The 19,674-nt window shown below is 38.3% G+C and overlaps 1 protein-coding gene across 6 annotated transcripts in view; it reads right to left on the reverse strand.

Moving 5' to 3' along the window:
• Positions 1-19,674, reverse strand: part of tyw1 (tRNA-yW synthesizing protein 1 homolog (S. cerevisiae)) — a 76,461-nt gene that overhangs the window by 24,167 nt on the left and 32,620 nt on the right. For all 6 annotated transcript variants that reach the window (XM_016465569.1, XM_016465570.1, XM_016465572.1 and 3 more), the window contains 3 exons: positions 17,520-17,629; positions 11,993-12,170; positions 9,203-9,338 (listed from right to left, as the gene is read on the reverse strand). In XM_016465569.1, coding sequence (XP_016321055.1) covers positions 9,203-9,338; positions 11,993-12,170; positions 17,520-17,629 — 424 coding nt within the window. The remainder of the gene's footprint in view (positions 1-9,202; positions 9,339-11,992; positions 12,171-17,519; positions 17,630-19,674) is intronic.

The following is a 19,674-nucleotide window of genomic DNA, read 5'->3' on the forward strand; positions in this document are numbered from 1 at the left end:
ACGAGAGCGATTAGACAGCATTTTTTTAAATGTTTGTTTTGATGTCAAATAAGTCTTGCTGTTTTGCTTTTTTGTTAAAGCAGTGTTGCTGTTGTAAAGTTATGCATCTACAGTTGTGTTGCTGGGTTTTAAAGCAGGTTTGATTTTTCTTTCTTTCTTATCACTCTGTATTTACAGGATTTCACTTTCCACTCTGTTCAAATGTGGATGAATGGCTACAAATAGGTGTGTGCACACTGTCAGAGCTGTGTGAGATCACTACCATCCTGCTTTTGTGGGGGTGGGTAGGGGTGTTCAATCATTTTTTTTGTTTTGTTTTTTTCCCCATAGGTTTTTAACATTCTAAAAGCTCTTTATTCCAAATATACTACAAGCTAGTCAGTGTATTCAGTAGGTGTAATGTATTCTAAGTTGCTTCAGAAGTATTGTAAGTACTACTACGCACAACAATAAAACCGTGCATTGACATAAAAAAGGAAATGTACTTTTGGTACTTAAGTACTTTTAAAAGCAAGTACTTCTGTACTTTTACTTAAGTAAAAATCTGTCTTTACAACTTTTACTTGTAATGGAGTAATGTTTGACCTGCAGTATCTGTACTTTCACTCAAGTAATGGAATTGAGTACTTTGTCCGCCTCTGACCATCGCCTACCATCTGGTGCGCATTCGGGAGGGGGATGAGTGGAAGACGGCATTCAACACCCCCTCGGGACACTACGAATATCTGGTTCTTCCGTTTGGTCTTACCAATGCTCCGGCCGTTTTCCAGGGTCTCGTCAATAGTGTTCTGGGTGACATGATTAATCAATTTGTCTGTGTATTTGGATGATATTCTTATTTTTTCCCCCTCTCTCCAATTACACACCCAGCACGTTAGACGGGTCCTCCAGCGTCTGTTAGAGAACCAGTTGTTTGTCAAGGCGGAGAAGTGCGAATTCCATGCTGAGTCTGTTACGTTCCTTGGCCACATCATCTCTTCCAGGGGGATCAAACCTGACCCCGCTAAGATAGAGGCTGTTGCTAAGTGGCCCGTCCCCGACTCCCATAAAGCTCTGCAGCGTTTCCTGGGTTTCGCCAACTTTTATCGGCGGTTCATCAGGAGTTTTGGTCAGATCGCTGCACCGCTCACAGCATTAACCTCCACCAAGGTGTCCTTCAAGTGGAACCAGGATGCTCAGGTAGCCTTTGATACCTTAAAGTCCCGTTTTGTCTCTGCACCTGTTCTGTTGGTTCCAGATCCTGAGCCCCAGTTCATTGTCGAGGTTGACGCATCGGACGTCGGGGTTGGCGCAGTTCTATCTCAGCGTTCCCTCCGCGACGGGAAGGTGCACCCATGTGCATTCTTCTCTCGCCGTCTCAGCCCTGCAGAACGTAACTACAACATTGGCAATAGAGAACTGTTGGCGGTGAGATTGGCCTTGGGCGAGTGGCGTCACTGGTTGGAGGGGTCAGCGCACCCCTTCTTGGTCTGGACGGATCACAAGAATCTCGAGTATATCTGTTCAACCAAGAGGCTGAGCTCGCGCCAGGCCCGCTGGGCGCTCTTCTTTGGCCGGTTCAACTTCACTTTCTCGTACCGGCCGGGGTCCAAGAATGTCAAGCCCGACGCTCTCTCGCGTCTGTTCGGGGTCACTCTTGGTCGGGTTCACCCTGTGTTTCATGTCTCTAGGGTTAAACCTGTGTTTTCTTCTCCCCTTAACCCTGCCGGCGATCGCTTGGTTAATACCATAGTTCTGGCTGCTATAGTCGTGATTGTTTACCTGTCCTGTCTTGTCTCGCTCAGGCTCCAGTGCTCGTAGCTGCAAGTAATTTTCCAGCACCTCTCTGTGCGCTCAGGTTCCCGGCGTCCCTGGGTCTCTGCGGACTCTCCAGTGGATTACTCTGCCTCTCGCTCAGATTAGCGGGCTGCCTTGCCGGCCTCGTCTCCGCTGACCTGCCAGCCTTTGTCACCCACCCACCTGGGTAGTAGAAGAATCTGCGTTCTCAGGAACTATCCGCTGAAGCGCTCTCTTCTATTTCTGATTATTTCTGGTCAATAAAGCCACTGTTCTACCCGCATCTGAATCCAGCGTATTTCCTGACAATTACATGCAGTTAATAATTTATCAGACACTGATAATCATGTTAATTCTATTTTTAAAATGTAACGTACTGTAATAATCTATAAGTATATTTAACAATAGGTCGAAGACAAATAATTGCAAAGTGTTTAACAGCGATTTTGGTCTGGCCTGTAGATACAGTGTGTTGTTCCATGCACCATCTGGTGGATATTCTGTTAAGCACAACACATTTATTTAAATTCTGAAAACGCGCTGATGGGATTCAGCGGCATGTGGACGAATTGCGGCATGCCGTGAAAAAACAGGCATTCTTAAAGACCACATCTGTAGATTACACTATTAGGCTACTTTGGCCATCGCCCATTATGGATCAACTAACAATCTATAAAAGGTGCAAAATGCATTTACTTACACATATTTGAGATTTGAGATATTTCATGATATAGTTAACACGTTTGGGAATATTTCGAATAAAAAGGAAAAAAAATTGATAAAACATAAGCCTATATCAGTAATACTTATATATGTAGTGTTTATGTAGTGCTGCTGTGTGCCATGACAAGCATGATGACCAAAATCTTATATCACAATATGAGTAATTTTATATCACTTAATATCACAGAAAAACTAATAAAAACCTTAAAAAGGACAAAAAAACTAATTAGCAAAAGGACAAAAAAAAACTACAATAAATAAATAAGAAAAATACGATAAGAAATGCTACATATATTGTATAAATTAATGAAAAACTCTGCATAGTTCTCAGTGTGTAAATTAAATTTCTTATTAATATTATTAAAGTTACAAAAGTGATTTAGTCAAGAGCAGTGATATTGCCAGTATATCACCCACCCCTACATGTTATTTTGCCTCAACATGTCATGATGTGACTGAATAATTCACTCAAATTTGGACTACTAAGCAAAGTGGCGTTGTTAAGTCACTTTTTTAATATTCTGCATAAATTAAATTTGCAACTTGGATGGAAACATCCAAAACCACTCAAAATACCTTAGCAACTATACAGAAATGCTGTGGCAACCATCCAAAACACCATGGTATTTTCTTCTTTTTCCTTCAAAAAAGTAATCTAGTTACAAATTTGAAATGGCTGCACTTTATTAAACTAGGATCTATAAGAAATAAAGTTTCTGTGACTTGGAAGCCAGAGCAGAGAATTTATTTTCAACCTTCTGAAGTCAGCAGGAGCAAGATGGAAATGCTAAGAAATGGCAGCACAAAGTTATAAAACACATTGCAACTTTTCTGTCTGACCTCTGTTCACCACTGTGCATGGTATTTTCAGCTTTGTAAAAGGTCTTAAAAGAGCAGGACCGTTTGCACACAAACAGCTCGCTCCTGAAAAAAAACCCTGTCAATCAAAACACAGGCCAGAATTGTCAAATGTTGCCGCACAGACCACATTCGATAGGAAATTATTAGATATGCTGAAAAGGTATCATATAATTCTAGCATGTCTTGTCATCTGTCATGTGTCGTATTTGTACAATTTTCTTAAAAAACAAGAGTGCTGAGCAATGCATTTCAACATGAACAGCACTTATCGAGCCTGAGAGCTAGAGATGGAGGGATGGGTTCTGTCTTGTGTGCACTTAACTAAACCCTACACCACTCAACCATGCAAGGGCACACAGAAACCTCAGTCTCCGATTTGTAGAGACATAGAATTCTTGATGAATTCCAATGGATTTTCTTCGTTCTTAAACACAGTCTTAAATATTTAAATGCAGAACTTGTTTGCATTTCAGTGTTGGCATGCCCCCGACTGAACACAGTATGGCATCTGAAGTCAGATTTTAGTTACTATTCTCAAGCAAAATTGATCCAGAAACACTAACTTTATTTTATTAAAAAAATATATATTTTATGACTTTTTATGAGCCCAATCAAGCCGAGGCCAACCCAAACATCTCCTGCTGAATATAGAACAGGACTGAAACAAAAAGTCAATATGAAATCAAACTTGATAAATATTCAAGGTCTTACTGAGCACATTTGGTATGTTATTCCAAACAAAAAACGTAAAATCTTCAGTCCAATATATTCACAATACAATTTTGTCTTAATATATCTGGACACTAATGCGCCCATAAAGCCAGTTTTATTGACTCCCAGCATTAAGGGGTTCCATTCTGTACCAGTGGCGGCGTTTTACAAAACCATAGGGTATGGCGCGGGCGGCGGGAGGGGGGTGTTGATAAATAAAAAAATTCCATGGCACACTCTACTGAAATACAGGGGGGGAAAAGAAAGAAAGGAAAAACCGGTCAATAATTAAACAACACTGTGTCGTTGTTATTGTAGCAGACACTTGCACTTAACATTATGAAAATCAAGCTCAAATGGAGTTAAAGGGGTCATATGATGCTGTTAAAAAGAACATTATTTTGTGTATTTGGTGTAATGAAATGTGTGATACAAAATTGATACAAAATTTTGTAAATACAAAAAAAGTGAGGAACGACCGGCGGGCTGAGTGAGCAGAGACCGGGGGATAAAGTGAGGAACGGCCGGCGGGCTGAGTGAGCAGAGACCGGGGGATAAAGTGAGGAACGGCCGGCGGGCTGAGCGCGCAGAGGCGGCGGATTCGACGAAGGAGGCTTGCGGCAACCCCATGTGACGACCCCGGGCTGGCGCGTGTTAGAACGAGCCGTTTTAGGTAGGCGTGGTTGACTCTAAACTTTTATAAAGAATATCTCTTTGGATTTGAGACTTTAGTCTTTGCAACTTTACAGATCTTCTTTATGGACCAAGAGCTTGTAACACTCCAAAGAGAAAGGAAAAATTGAAATCGCATCATATGACCCCTTTAACAAGGTTTTTGGCCAGCGAATGAGGATATCTGTGTTTTGTCTGTCAATAGAACGGAATAGAATCTGAGGCAAGTGCATCGCATTATACGCTTTCATCAACTTTTACAGGTTATTTAACATTTATTGTTGCTATATGGGCGCTTAGTTTTTCTTGATGTTTAATACACTTGGCCAAAATCTCATGATATAAACGATTAAGCGCTTATGCACAGGATATTTAAAACGTACAAAGTATATTGGCTAGACGGCATATAACCTACCTCTCCGTTCTTCAAACACACAAAAACATTAGCCTTTACAGACAGTGTTTGAGTAAAGAAAACACTGTACTGTTCAAACATCAGTTATTTATATACCCTTGCATTGCGAAAAAGCGGAGATCTGTCTCCTCCAGGCTGTGCGCGGCGAGTCAATCTGAATGAAGACGGGGTGTAGTTAAGAGGTTTCACTGAGAGCTTGAGGATCCAATGGCATTACGAAGTCTTACTGACAAGCTCTTTGTAATACTTATCATTGGTTAAATATTTGTAAAACCATCTGATTTAAAATAATGAAAATGAATTATAATAGAGATATGACGTTTGGATAATTTTTCACGGTACACCTGACTGGGCTAGGGTATGGCAACTGCCATACTCTGCCATACGGAAACGCCGCCCCTGTTCTGTACCATAGCAAGTCGAATAGCCTCTATCTGAATCCTTGGCAAACACTGCTGCCTTACACCTCTGTATGTGGGTTTCTGAGAGCTGAAACAATTTCCATGTGCAATAAATTCATCTCTTTACTTTATGGTACACAATCTATAATAAGGCACTTTGACACACTTGTACTAAAGCAATGGTTTATTCTCCCAACTTGGAGAAACATAAGGCCCTTTTTCATGAAAAAAAAAACTGTGAAGATGCCACCTGCTATTACACACTATTCACAGTTTATTTATGTAATGGAGAAAATGTCATCTGTGATCTACATAATGTCTCCAATAGACAATCACGCACAATAAAAGGCACTCATATTTTGAAGAGAAAAACGTTCTTGCTCAAAAACATCATTACGATCCTCTGCTCTGCTGCAAAGCAGTACATTGAGATGAAACAGGGTGTGAACTTCAAGTAGAAAGGAAAGACAAGAAAAGTGTCAGAGACCAGATGCAAAGACGTTCAATCCAGTGTCTCCCAAAGGATTCTGCCTATATCTTAATTACCCAGAGTCAGAACCCTTCAACTGAAGCACAACACACAGCATGTTTCTTTCTTACTCAAACTCTCTTCTCTTACTTCTCTTTTTTAATTTTGTGTCTTCCTCATCAAGAATCCATTGGAATTGATATATATATATATATATATATATATATATATATAGAAGACATTAGAACACAGATAAATTGGTGAAGATTATTAGTTGATTTTGAAATAAAATCCTGTCAACACCAAACAATATGGGGATACTGTTTCTATTGTTGTAATGTTGTTACCAAGAAGACATTAGAACACAGATAAATTGGTGAAGATTATTAGTTGATTTTGAAATAAAATCCTGTCAACACCAAACAATATGGGGATACTGTTTCTATTGTTGTAATGTTGTAATTCAACAGCTTGTTCAAAGACGTTTGATGTTTGTAGACTTGCACCGAACAAACTCTCATTTAAATTCAACACCCAGTGGTGTATAAATGGATTCCTGCCCATTTTGTGAAAGTGTCTGAGGTGGGTTATTGCTGTTATACGTTCCCTGCAACTGGTTTTATGGCAAAGCTCCTTTTCAAGGTCATGAAGTCACACGGGAGAACATATATCTCAGGCAGGGCACTTTCAAGGTACCTGCTAATAAAAGTAAGAGATATTTAAAAGCTCCTATATTAAGTTCTTAAAGCTAGTTTATCAAGAACAGGTTTGAGTTTTGTACAGTGAACAGAAATTACATAAAAAAAACAACTAAATTAATGTAAACACTAAAGAGTGTATAATAAATACAGATTGTTGGCCAATATCTGAGAACCAATTAAGCAGAATGTGCACTAACAGCAAAATTAATTAAGAAATTAAGGTTGTTGTTACAAGGGAAAAGGGAAAAAAATGGAATAGAACTGTTATGGTGATGAATGTTGAGAATAAAACAGCCATTAATGGTTTTGTATTTATACTTGCGTCTTATTTATCTCTGACAAATAGAAGTCAGAAACAAATGCTTCGTAATTAAATCTTTCAAATGCGAGAGTGATGAATAAGCCAAAGCACAATTAGTACAAAAAATGGTAGACAAATTGCGCAAGGAATCAGTGTCAGTCTAGACAGGTCAAGTTCAAGTGATTGAGGCACAGCAGGTGTCAGCCACATGAAATTCTCGCTTTTGTCTCACAGAGCCAGATTTTCACCATGAGTATAAAGTCTGGTAACACTGTAGCTTATTCTGGTCACAAATCGCCCACTGAAACAGTAATGGCCAGTTTGAATGACATAAGTTTATCTTCAAAATAAAACTTTATTGCTTCTTTCATTCGCAAGTCGCTTTGGATAAAAGCGCTATACTGAATGCCTCACAATCCTGCTGCCTACAGTGCCATCAGTGTTGAGTTGCTCTCTTCAGCTAGAAAACGACACTGCAGGTGATCTCAACTCATTAGAAAACAGAAGTGCACTTTTAGTTCTTGTGTCTTCCTTTTTATGACTCATATATGCACATATGTACAGACACACACACATAGAGTGAGCGGTCTGTTCAATGGCAAATGCAGGGAAGTCATTACACAAGTTTAGCACACAGGCGCAGTGAATCATCTCTGAATCATGGCACTTAAAATCATTAAGCAGTAATGCCAAGGCCCCCCGTGTAACAAACTGCTTTTGTCATCTCAGCATGCTGAACCCAGAGTAAGAGCCGTTGATGGACAGCACCTACGCATCCACTACATCAAGCTAGCATTTTTAACAGAACTTCAGCTCAAAAATGCAGTTAAAACTGAAGGCATTTATTCAACACCTTCTTTTGACGTTAAAAAATGACATTGTTACAGGCCGACGCACGTTATTACTCAGATAAATCACAGGATTTGGGTTAAGATGAAATCAATCCTGGAGCTTTGCAGTCATGATGTTTGGAATTAACATAATCGATAGCAGGGATTTCCAGAGTGTTTTGTACAGGCCTGATATGAATTACAGGCAAAATAATGAGTGAAGAGAAGCGAGAAGAACAGCTTTCGGCAATTAAATAATCATATTTAGGGCCAGCAACGATTGAATTTTACACGCAGTAACGCACAACAGAACTATTAACCCTGAAAAACACTTAATAAATGTTGACTTTAGCGATTGTGTACCACGGTCTCTTCTGTCTTCATTTCATGGCCTGTGCAAAGACACAATGATTATTATTAAAGTAAATTATCAGGAAATTATTATTCTGGAAGTGAACTAATCCTTTAAGAGCAATGGTGTTGATGTCCAAGTTCAAGCTGATTCATTAGGATCCACTATTTAAAGATCACAAGCAACATAAAGGGTTACTCAGGGTCTTGTACTCTTTATAATTACAGTTCTGTTTGGGTTTCTTGCTAAGCAAAGGTCAACATGGGTGACTGTTGACAACAGTTGGTCCTAAAAAAGGACTCAGCTTCCTTCAGACTAATATTGCAAAAGCAGCCTTATACAGTGGGTACGGAAAGTATTCAGAACCCCTTAAATGTTTCACTCTTTGTTATATTGCAGCCATTTGCTAAAATCATTTAAGTTAATTTTTTTTCCTCATTAATGTACACACAGCACCCCATATTGACAGAAAAACACAGAATTGTTGACATTTTTGCAGATTTATTAAAAAAGAAAAACTGAAATATCACATGGTCAAAGGGTGCTTCTACTAAATACTGAGCAAAGGGTCTGAATACCCTTTGATATTTCAAAGGGTATTCTGAAGACCATGTGATATTTCAGTTTTTCTTTTTTAATAAATCTGCAAAAATGTCAACAATTCTGTGTTTTTCTGTCAATATGGGGTGCTGTGTGTACATTAATGAGGAAAAAAAATTAACTTAAATGATTTTAGCAAATGGCTGCAATATAACAAAGAGTGAAAAATTTAAGGGGGTCTGAATACTTTCCGTACCCACTGTATGTCTAGAACAACAGTCCCACCACTAAGACCAGAATTTCAGATTTTTTCCCCATCTAAATGTGCTTTTCATGTTGTGTGACTATGAAGTCAGCGAGATGGCAGTATTACATGCTCAAAACAAATCAACTGTTCTACCAGAGTCAAAACTCATGTTTTATCTGGCACTTAAGGCACAGTGGACCTACCTTTTCACCAAGCGCTCTGAGACTGTCCAAGAAGCGCTGCCAGAAGTCTTTGAAGAGGGGACGGTCAATTTTCTTCAGACTGTCCTTGGTGCTGGCATCAACGCTGACGTAAAGTTGTGTAACAGGCACAAGACTCCTATAGACAGAGAAAAAGAGTTGGAGGGAGAATTAAATTAGCATTGTATAAAAAAGTCTTGCTTTTTAACATATTAACAAAACTGAAGAATAATGGAGTGCAGTTAAGCATCAGGATCTAAACCATTTTTGGCCAGCCAGAGCAAGAGGCTCGATTGTATTGTATTCTTTGTCGCTGTGCATGAGTACAATACAAAGCAGCCCGCAACTAAGTGATTGAGTTTTTGAGATGAAAACTGGAGTTAAGCCAGGAGTAGGAAATGTGTACATTCAGACAATGCCAACAACTGCCAGAGCTGCATTAGCCAAATTAGACTCAATTGCTCAGTACAACTCTGGAACTGAGCTCTGCCTACAGTACCTGTATCAGCCTATCATCATTTTAGTAAAGACATGGTATTTCTAATTAGGGGATGTCAGTGTATACAGTGTAACATTGCTGGCCACTATGCAGTAAAGCAAGGTATCTGAGTGATAAGTGACAGGCAGAATCTTCTTTGTGGTTTCCCTATGGGCAAGTTAGACAAGTCGATACTGCCACTGGTTTTCAAAACAGACAAGCTGACATGCTAACCCAGTGTTTCCTTCAAACATTGGAGTCATCTTTAAAACATCTAGAAAAGAGTAGATTTACATTCATTCACAAAAATCTCAGCAGGCAGATGATAACCTCCTCGTGTTCTGATTCTTAGCTATTTTTGTACTCCTAGATCTCAGCAAGGCTTTTGACAGTCTGACACAATATTTTCCAGATATTAGCATTTAGCATCACTGATACTGCTCTCCTCTGGTTAATATCCAACATTAATGAAAGGCATTAATTTCTACGGAACCAAATCAAGTCCTGCTCCCATTGCTCATGGTGTCCACCAGGGTTCAGTTCTGGGCCCTTTCCTTTTTTAATTTACATAAATAATTTGATGGCATGCACTCAAATACCATTGCTATGCCAATGAAATACAAATCTGTATCTGCTGACAGGCCTGGACAGGATTTCCTCTTCCAATATACTTGTATCCATGACGTTAAAAGTGTCCATGGCTAACTTTCCTAAACTCAATCCCGACAAAACCAAAGTTGTTTCATCTCACTCCAATCTGTTTAGATGTTTTATTAAAGCCCTCATCCATTAGACTGATTTTTGACTTCATCCTCATCTTTAAGTCACACATTAATCTTGTCAAATGTCTTTTCTCCACCTCCTTGCATTACAATATCTTGATTACTCGTTTTAACTTCTTTCCAATTTATTAACAGTTTCCAGGCTCAGACTGCCATCCTTGGGTCCTTCACACCTTAAAACGTAATTAAAACTCATAAGTTTACTCGGGGTTTTTAAAATGTTTATGTTTTTGTCTTCTGTAATCAGTTTGTCCTATTTTTGTTGTACTTTTTTCCAGATTTTTTTATTCTTTTTGCCACATGATTTACAGTTGTTCCAGTTGTTCAGCATCATGCATTGTGAAGAATCCTTAAATTAGAGAAAAGTGCTAAGGCAAAAAAAAATATTACGACGCAAAAATAATGTAAATTATTTTTAATTATTTTTAATGAATGAATTGCATTTGTAATTCTAAAATCTAAGAGTGAATGTTTTAGAACTGCAGATGTTTTTTTTTTAATTACTTTACTGAAAATGGACAAATGGACGAAAATGGACGAATAGAAGTGCTTCTCTTGCCCTGCACATTCATTTCTGTCTACACTGTTAAAATTAATGCATATAAATAAAACTAAAAAAGAAAATGCTATTTAAATAATATACTAAAACACAAGCTCTTTAAATATATAAGCCAATCAATAACAATGAAATAAGTCTCAGCATCATTGGTTATTTTGAGTTGTTAGTGTGAGGTTGTGCCAGTGTACCATTTCATCTTTTTCTTCTGAAAAGAACGCAATAAAACATTAGCATACTGATATGAGTAAAGCAGCAGGTCCAGGATCTCATTATAGCAGCATATAAGAAAGCAGGGAAGGCTCATTGCCGGGACCCTCAGTGAATATAATTTTTTGCCTCTGTTGGTTTGTTTATCACGCAAGAAAAGGCCTGCTTCAGCAGAGAAGCTTGACGAAGCTTGCAGCTATAAGATAAACAACAACGATTGGTAAGTGTTTCTCACTTCCTCAGCACACTGCCAACATGATATTCGAGCAGCTGAGGTGACGTCCCCTCACCCTCAGATAACCTGCCTGATCTGAGAGAGGATTCGGTGTGCAGCAGTCTGGAGAATGAGGTGAGGATGTATTTTGCATTAGGCTGGGGAACAGAAAGAGAGAGATAGCTAAAAGCTTTTTGGCTGCTCCTGAAAACTCATGAATTTAGCACAATCTGGTGGAATTGGAGGAGCTGGGATTCGAAGAAGCTGTGATTTGCAATTCAGAGCCTGATTATGGTTTATCAGTCCAGTTACAGCCGGAGTGGGACTTCAAAGACTGAGGGAAAACTTCAAACTGGAGGATGTTCAGCTGTTAGAACTACTGCAGATATACAGAGAACAAACGCATGCAAAAACAGGCTTTGTCTGTAGGCACCAGATCAGAATCACTGAATGATACATGACAAGATACATAATCTTATAAATTTTCAGTAGCCGATTCAGCATTTAGTCCCCAAGCTGGACAATTCCTTTACCTAAAGGTTTTAAATCCCACCTGATCTCCTCAGGGAACTGGGCATTTGTGACGAGGAAACTGGATATGTTCTGCTGGTGAAGGAGTCGAAGGAAGGAGTTGATCTCAGGATACATGATAGGTTCGCCCACCAGAGACAGAGCACAGTGCTTCACAGTGAGGCCCTCTTCAAAGCGCTCGGGATGCACTCCTGGAACACCTGTTATGTGAAACACACCAAATGGATAAAAAGTGGTCAGTGGTCATTTGGCCATTTGTTAAAGCTAAAGTGTGTAGTTTCTTCGCAACTAGGACCACAAGCAGCACAAGCTGTCATTGGCCGTACAAGCAGATAATCCCACCCCCAACTCAAGCCATTGGTTGAGCCAATGTCAGGATGTGGTGCGATTCCCAAATAACAACATAACTAGGGCCCTTTTAAATCTGTTTTACTTTTTCCCAAATTCCTTTTTTTTTTTTTTGGATTCCGTTTTTTTTTTTCCTAAACTCTGTTTTAATGGTTAAATTACTCAAAAAGCATGTCTAATTCATTTAAATCATGAAACTTACATAATTTACCATCAATGTATTAAAAGTTAACAAAAACTAATTTATTATTATTTCATTTTTGTTTTTCCAGAAGTACTATGTGCGTTTGCTTGTGCGTTTACATTTTTCTAGTAAAAAAATTTTGGTAAATTATTTTTCTGGTAAATATTCTTTGAAAATAAATGTTTTAATAAGTTTATTAGTGGTAGTAGTACTATCCTTACATTCAGTAATATATTTCTGTCACAGTTTCTTCAAGTTAAAACAAACTTTTTTTTTATTTCATTCACACAGAGACACGCAGAACATGCAGGATTCATATTTAAAAAATGTTTGCAGCTTAATATTCACAGACACTATCACAGACACAGACGTCCATATCGCATTTTGATTTGAGCGTACTGACTTAATTAGATTTATAGGTTTATTCATCCAAAATTGCGTGACATTTAGCGTTATAAAGTAATTTCCATTTTATTACCGGATTCTGCCATTTCGTCCGTGCTTTCCACATTGCAGAAATCATAGGGGCCTACTTAACTTACCTCTTTACTACCATACCACAAAATTACCTAGCTAGTCACAACTGTTCCCAGAAACTGTAGTAACATCATTTGTTCGAACCACGTCGGTTGAACAATATAGAATTATTGTTAATTACATCATGCAGGTGGTGGAATAATAACTTCTTGGTTCAAGAACCAAATAATGTCAGATTATTTATGTAATTTATAAACATGGCATGTGAGGACTACTTTGCCATTTTTGTTCTCCATTTTCTCTTTATCAATGGTAAAAAGCATATTCACACGTGTACTTTGAAAAAAGTGCTTTTTTTCTTGACAAATTAAAAGACGAATGAAATTCGCATACATATGAAATAACAGATACTGACTGAAAAACATTCTGTCTGCAAATGTTTTTTGGGACTATTTTTTCAGGAAACAAAAGAACTTAAAGGGGTCATATGATGCGATTAAAATTTTTCCTTTCTCTTTGGAGTGTTACAAGCTCTTGGTGTGGCTGTTCCTCACTCTAGCCGCTGGCCTCCGCTCACTGAAGGCCGCCGTGTGTGACGGTGTGTTTCGTTGTGAAAGCGAAACTACTTTGTTTGGCCGTCCAAAAGAGGACACGACTAAAAATCAGTGGTTAAGTTGTATTTGTATTTGTCATTTCTCCGCTCTACACAAAATAATGTTCTTTTTAGCAACATCATATGACCCCTTTAAGAATAATTTTGGGAAACCCAAAGTTTGGATGAGGAAACGGCAATGTTTTTAAAGCACAAGATTCACACAGTTTACTCTAAGTGAAATCAACCAATCAACAAATATCTTAAAGCTGTCGCAGCAAATTAAACTCAGAAAAACTTTTTAACTTGTTTTAATCAGCCCATTTAAAGTCTAAGACCAAAGAGACAACTTTGGAAAAATAGGGGACTGCAGGCAAACTCGAAATTGGTTTCCTGCGAGTTAGCAATCTTGACAAAAAAAAAAAGATAATTAACAAACTGTATTCTAATCAGATTGACAATAATAATAAAAAATGTATTTAATCTGTCAAAGAACTAACACTAGTGCAATTTCTAGTAGCCACACATTTTGCTCCCTCTGGAGTCTGGCTCCATTTTTGTGCTCTGTACCCTCTGCACAGCATGCTTCCTGGCCTTTCATCCGCTCTGTGTTCCCTTGTTAGTGCATTTGTTTACTCAGCCCTGGGTCATCATGCCTTACTTCTGCTACATGGAGCAGTGATGTCACTGCTAAATGTCAACTGCGCCACCAAGCCAGAGCGGATGGTGAGACCAAGACGACGATGCGGAGGTGGTGGAATGCACACAGACTTGCGCACACACACATCTGGCTCTAACTCAGACACTGGAACAAAACCTACAGAGGTCTCCATCAGTAGCCTCAATTTCTCTGGCTCAGATGCACCAAAAGTGCTAATCTTTGGACCAAAAGATATGTACTGCCTTAGAAAAACATTCCCTGTCCATTTCTGAAAACTTGAAGAAAAAAAAATCTTGATAGGAACATTATTAGATTTCTGAAAAATAATTCAACCAGAACAGTAGACCTTGAGTAATGTTCATTTTAGAAAATACTAACGTTTGACATCTGTACTGAAAACAGATGATCAAAGACAGATGTCTTGAGTTTCGAACAGCAGAAAACTTAATTTGCGAATGATAAAATCGAATCAAACTGACTTTAGGACTATGCCACCACACCTAACAACATTCCCAGCAGATATCATCAGAAAACTCCCTTTCTTAGCTGCAGATCGGTTTTGTAGCCATCTACGCTAGACATCTCTGATTAATTTTTCAGACTACTGCAGACGGAGAAAAAAAAAAACATCAAAAAGTCTCCAAATCACCCCATATTCTGAAGTACGAAGGCAGTGCGGTAAAACAAAACCAGTGATGTTAAGGGAGACGCTTCAAACGCTAAGAAAAAGCGCAATGAGAGTCAGTTCCCATCTTAAGGTCCTTGAAAACCCATCTGGTGTGCCCCCTAAATCCCAAGAAAGTCTGATCCAGATGTCCACCAAAGTACTTGAACTTTGGATCTGGCAGTGAAATCACAACCCATTATGAGTTGACGTCACCCGATTGTTGAGATGAGGAATGAGACCGGAATGTGTTACGTCCCAACGGGCACATTTTGGAAGGAAAAGGAAATTTGCTGGCATTAGATTGTTTTATAACACAATATTGGTATGTCATTGCAAAATTAGTCAAAGAGTACAGGACATCATTTTCTGCCATGGCTTACCTAAATCACAAACAATTTGCCATCAAAACAGAGATGTTTTCCCGTGGCAGTAACATTTGACTTGATTCAAATGATTCATGACAGCATGATTCATTTCACTATTTCATTTACTAATTTGTCATTGCGCTGATGCTTTTATCCAAAGCAACTTAGGTTTGGGAAATGCCTCACTATCAATTCATGAGCTTGAATTTAAAACAAATTGGTCACAGGATGTTCTGTATTATTGCAATTAAAAACTACACATCATATGATTTTTTAAATAATTTTATTCTACCTACCTGAACAATTCAGAATTTTGTTAACAGTTCAGGAACTGAATTGAAATTATTAAAAGCATTTTCAATTCTGCATGGCATACAATCCTGCCTACAGTCCATGCTCAGTTGACCATTTAATTAAAGAGATAGTTCACCCAAAAATGAAAATTCTGTCATTAATTACTCACCCTCATATCGTTCCAAACCCGTAAGAACTTCGTTCATCTTCAGAAAACAAATACATTTTTTTTGCTGAATGCCAAGAGCTTTCTAACCCTCCATAGACAGCAACGCAACTACTACATTCAAAGCCCAGAAAGGTAGTAAGGACATTGTTAAAATAATATAAAACAGCGGAGAATGACTTTTGTTTTCGTTGCGCAAAAAAAGTATTCTTGTGGCTTCATAAAATTACGGTTAAACCATTGATGTCACATGGATTATTTTAACGATATCCTTACTACCTTTCTGGGCCTTGAACGTGTCAGTTGTGTTGCTGTCTATGCAGGGTTAGAAAACTCTGATTTCATCAGAAATACCGTAACTGGTGTTCAAGGGTGAGTAATGACAGAATTTTCATTTATAGGTGAACTATTCCTATAATATCATGGGATTGAACCTAAAAGCTTTCAGTTAACAGCCCGGAACTCACCACACAACCACAAAACTCAAACTTCATGAAAGAAAAAGAGTAAACTTTTGTGCAGTCTGTGATTTGCTTTTTACATCAGATTTCAGCATTAACCATTCAACTGTTATATCACCCAGAAAGTTTGCAAAATGTTTAAATCAATGATGAAGACGCACAAGGCAATGCAATGGGAAATTTAACTTCAGTTATGGTAGCTGGCAGTCAAAATAAATAAGCGTTGTGAAAAAAATAAAATGCTGCAATCACAGATATTCCTATTCATATGGAATTAGATCTTTCAGAGGATGCCAGAGTTGTAAAAAAAAACAGTATATTAATTGATCTGTTATATTTTTCAGGGGTTGTTTGAGAAAAAACACAGACACGTTTGATTCAGACAGGATCTATGAAACACCAATTATCCAGAAAGGAAAATTAATTTAATCCAAATAGGGCTAAAGAAACATTTTCTTTACCAACCGTACTCTCTTCACTGACCAGAAAAAAGGTATAAAACACTTAAAAAAAAAAGTTAAAAACAAAACAAAAATAAAAAACACAAATAAATAATAAAATAAAATTGTGTCCCCTCAATACATCTGTAAGGTGTAATATACATCTGTATGGTTTAATGAGAACAATCTGCATAACTCTGTAGCACCTATGAGGCAAAACAACCAAATAAAACTCTCAAATGATTCTTTACAAATGAAGTCTCAGCGAGATGCCCTTTCCATCTGATCTCAGCCTGTCAAACTGATCCAGCAACAAACCTCATCCCCTTAATGCTGCTGAAAGCTGATGGATCCACTACTGATCTGATGCAGCAGATGGTGAAGAAAGTGACAGGGTGCAAATGAATAAATTAGAACCAGTTGAACTGCACTTAGAGCCTGTCCTGTTACTGCCTTCTGCAAACTGTAGTGGCAGCTAAATATACCCCAGTGTCTGTTGGACAATCTCTGAAAGCGGGAGGGTGTTCAGAGTGTAGAGACGTCAACATAGTGTTATGTCACACAATGTTTGAAAAGCTTCCAACTGGATTTGTGCCTCTGAGGAAAAAGGATTTATATACAGTGGGTACGGAAAGTATTCAGACCCCCTTAAATTTTTCACTCTTTGTTATATTGCCTATATTTATATCCCACCAGACAAACAAAACAAGTTATTTCTGTACAATTACAGTGTAGAGGCCTATTAACAGCATGTGTGAATATTCTGCTGTAAGTGAAGTTTGTGGCACAACAAGATTTCCCAAGCATACTTTTATTTCACTTACACATCAAAATAAAAACAGACCCTAAAATTCACAGCAGAAGAGGTCAGCTGAAGGTACCGGGAGTCCTTACCTCTGAACTGGCGAATCATGTTCCTGTGGTTCTCCAAAGCCTCTTGAATGATCTTCTCAGCCGGGTCCATTTTCCAGCGCCACTCGGTGCCCACCGGGTTGGTGTTGTGTCTGTACAGAGAGAATGAGAGAGGACAGGTCCTGTCAGCATGTCATCATCACCGCAGTCTCATTCCCCTGAGAACAACACCTGCACCCCCACTGCCCGCAAATTAGCGTGCTGTGACCCTTTCAACAGCTCTCACATCACATGAAAGGGCACAAATGCCAGGCAATGTGGCCTTACTTCCGTCCCCTGCCACAAATAGCAACAGGAGCTAAGACAACGTTGAATGTGGCACCAGATTCCTTCATTTAACCACGGGTAGAGCCAAATCATATTATGAGGATGTACAAAACTACATTTTCAAAATCGACTAGTCAGTGGGTTGTCTGAACAACTAGCCCACTAGCAGTTTTTTTTTTTTGTCAGTTTTTAGTTTGAAGCTTAAAGGGATAGTTCACCCAAAAATGAAAATTCTGTCATCATTTACTCACTCTTTTGTTGCAAACCTTTATAAGTTTCCTCTGTCGAAAAAAAAGAAGATATTTTGAAGAATGTGTGTATCCAAACAGTTGTCAGTTGACTTTCATAGTAGTTTTTGGCATCCGGCAACGGTTTGTTTCCCAGCATTCTTAAAAATAGCTTTTTTTGTGTTCATCAGAAGAAAGAAACTCATACAGGTTTGAAACAACTTGAGGGAGAGTAAATGATAACAGAATTTTTACTATCCCTATTATTTATTTAGTTAAGAATCAGAAATGCGTTTTTAAACGTTTCGAAAATAATGAAAACTAGCTAACTTTACAAATCAGGCCATTGTGATCCAATCCTATCCTGTGTGTATGCTTGGTAACCTGAACATTATTATTTACAAAAGAATGAATGAATGAATGAATGAATGAATGAATGAAAATAATAATATTCTGGCAATTGTGACCTATTTTTAATGAAAAAAAGGGGGGAAAAACAACTATTAAAAAATAACCAAAAATTAATAAATAATAAATAATAACTAAAAATACATTAAGAATTTTTTTTTTTAATAACCTTAACTCATGCCATTGTGATCCATTCATATTCAAAGCAAAGTCTGAGTAAAAATATTATTTGAAAAAAAAGAAAGAAATGCAAACATAATATTTTAAATATAAAATAAAAAAAGTAAAATAAGTGTGGATATGCTTGGAGAACCAAGACATCTCGGAGTAAAAGAAATATTTTTTAATAATCTATTATTTAATTAAAGAAACTTTAACATTAAAAAAAAAAAAAAAAAATAAAACTATGTGGGTATGCCTGGGGAATCAAAACAACCAAAACACCATAAAAACATTAACACTGATGACGTCATTAACAATATTTGTCAAGATGGGCTTCTGGGCTGAAGAGCCCATGTTTGAGATGGGTTTAAGAGCTTTTCCTCTAATGTCTTTGCTCAGTTTCATGAGATACCACCTAAAATATCCAGCCCATCCACATGAAGAGGCCTCTTCAGACTCGATTTCGAGTGCCACTTTTAACCAAATTACTCCCCTTAAACAGAGTTCAATATTTCCATCACATTCCCTGAAAGCGGAGGACTAAACGACTTTCGCATTTCAAAACTTCTTCAGCACATTTATTTGCATTATGTCATTAACTGTGTGGCATTTGAGGATACGCGCAGCATGTGGCAATGAAACGGATGAAAAATATGATTAGCGTGACGCTTTGAGTCACAGTGGCATGACACAAAACAACCCACGACGCGATCCGATACACTGCTTATACACAAGGGCATAAAAATAGAGTTCACTGACAATCTCAAGACGATGATTTTTCTTCATTAAGCCCCATAATGCCACAAAATCAGCTGATTCAATGAGAAAATTGGATCCGAAATGACAGATTTACTCAACAGCAGGATCAAAGCCCTCTCTGAGACGCCTTCAATCTGCTGCGTTAATCTGACAGCGAAGGCAAGGCAAGGCAAGGCAAGGCAAGGCAAGGCAAGGCAAGGCAAGGCAAGGCAAGGCAAGGCAAGGCAAGGCAAGGCAAGGCAAGGCAAGGCAAGGCAAGGCAAGGCAAGGCAAGGCAAGGCAAGGCAAGGCAAGGCAAGGCAAGGCAAGGCAAG

Source organism: Sinocyclocheilus anshuiensis, unplaced genomic scaffold, assembly GCF_001515605.1.
Source record: "Sinocyclocheilus anshuiensis isolate Anshui unplaced genomic scaffold, SAMN03320099.WGS_v1.1 scaffold144, whole genome shotgun sequence".
NCBI classification, from domain to species: Eukaryota; Metazoa; Chordata; class Actinopteri; order Cypriniformes; family Cyprinidae; genus Sinocyclocheilus; species Sinocyclocheilus anshuiensis.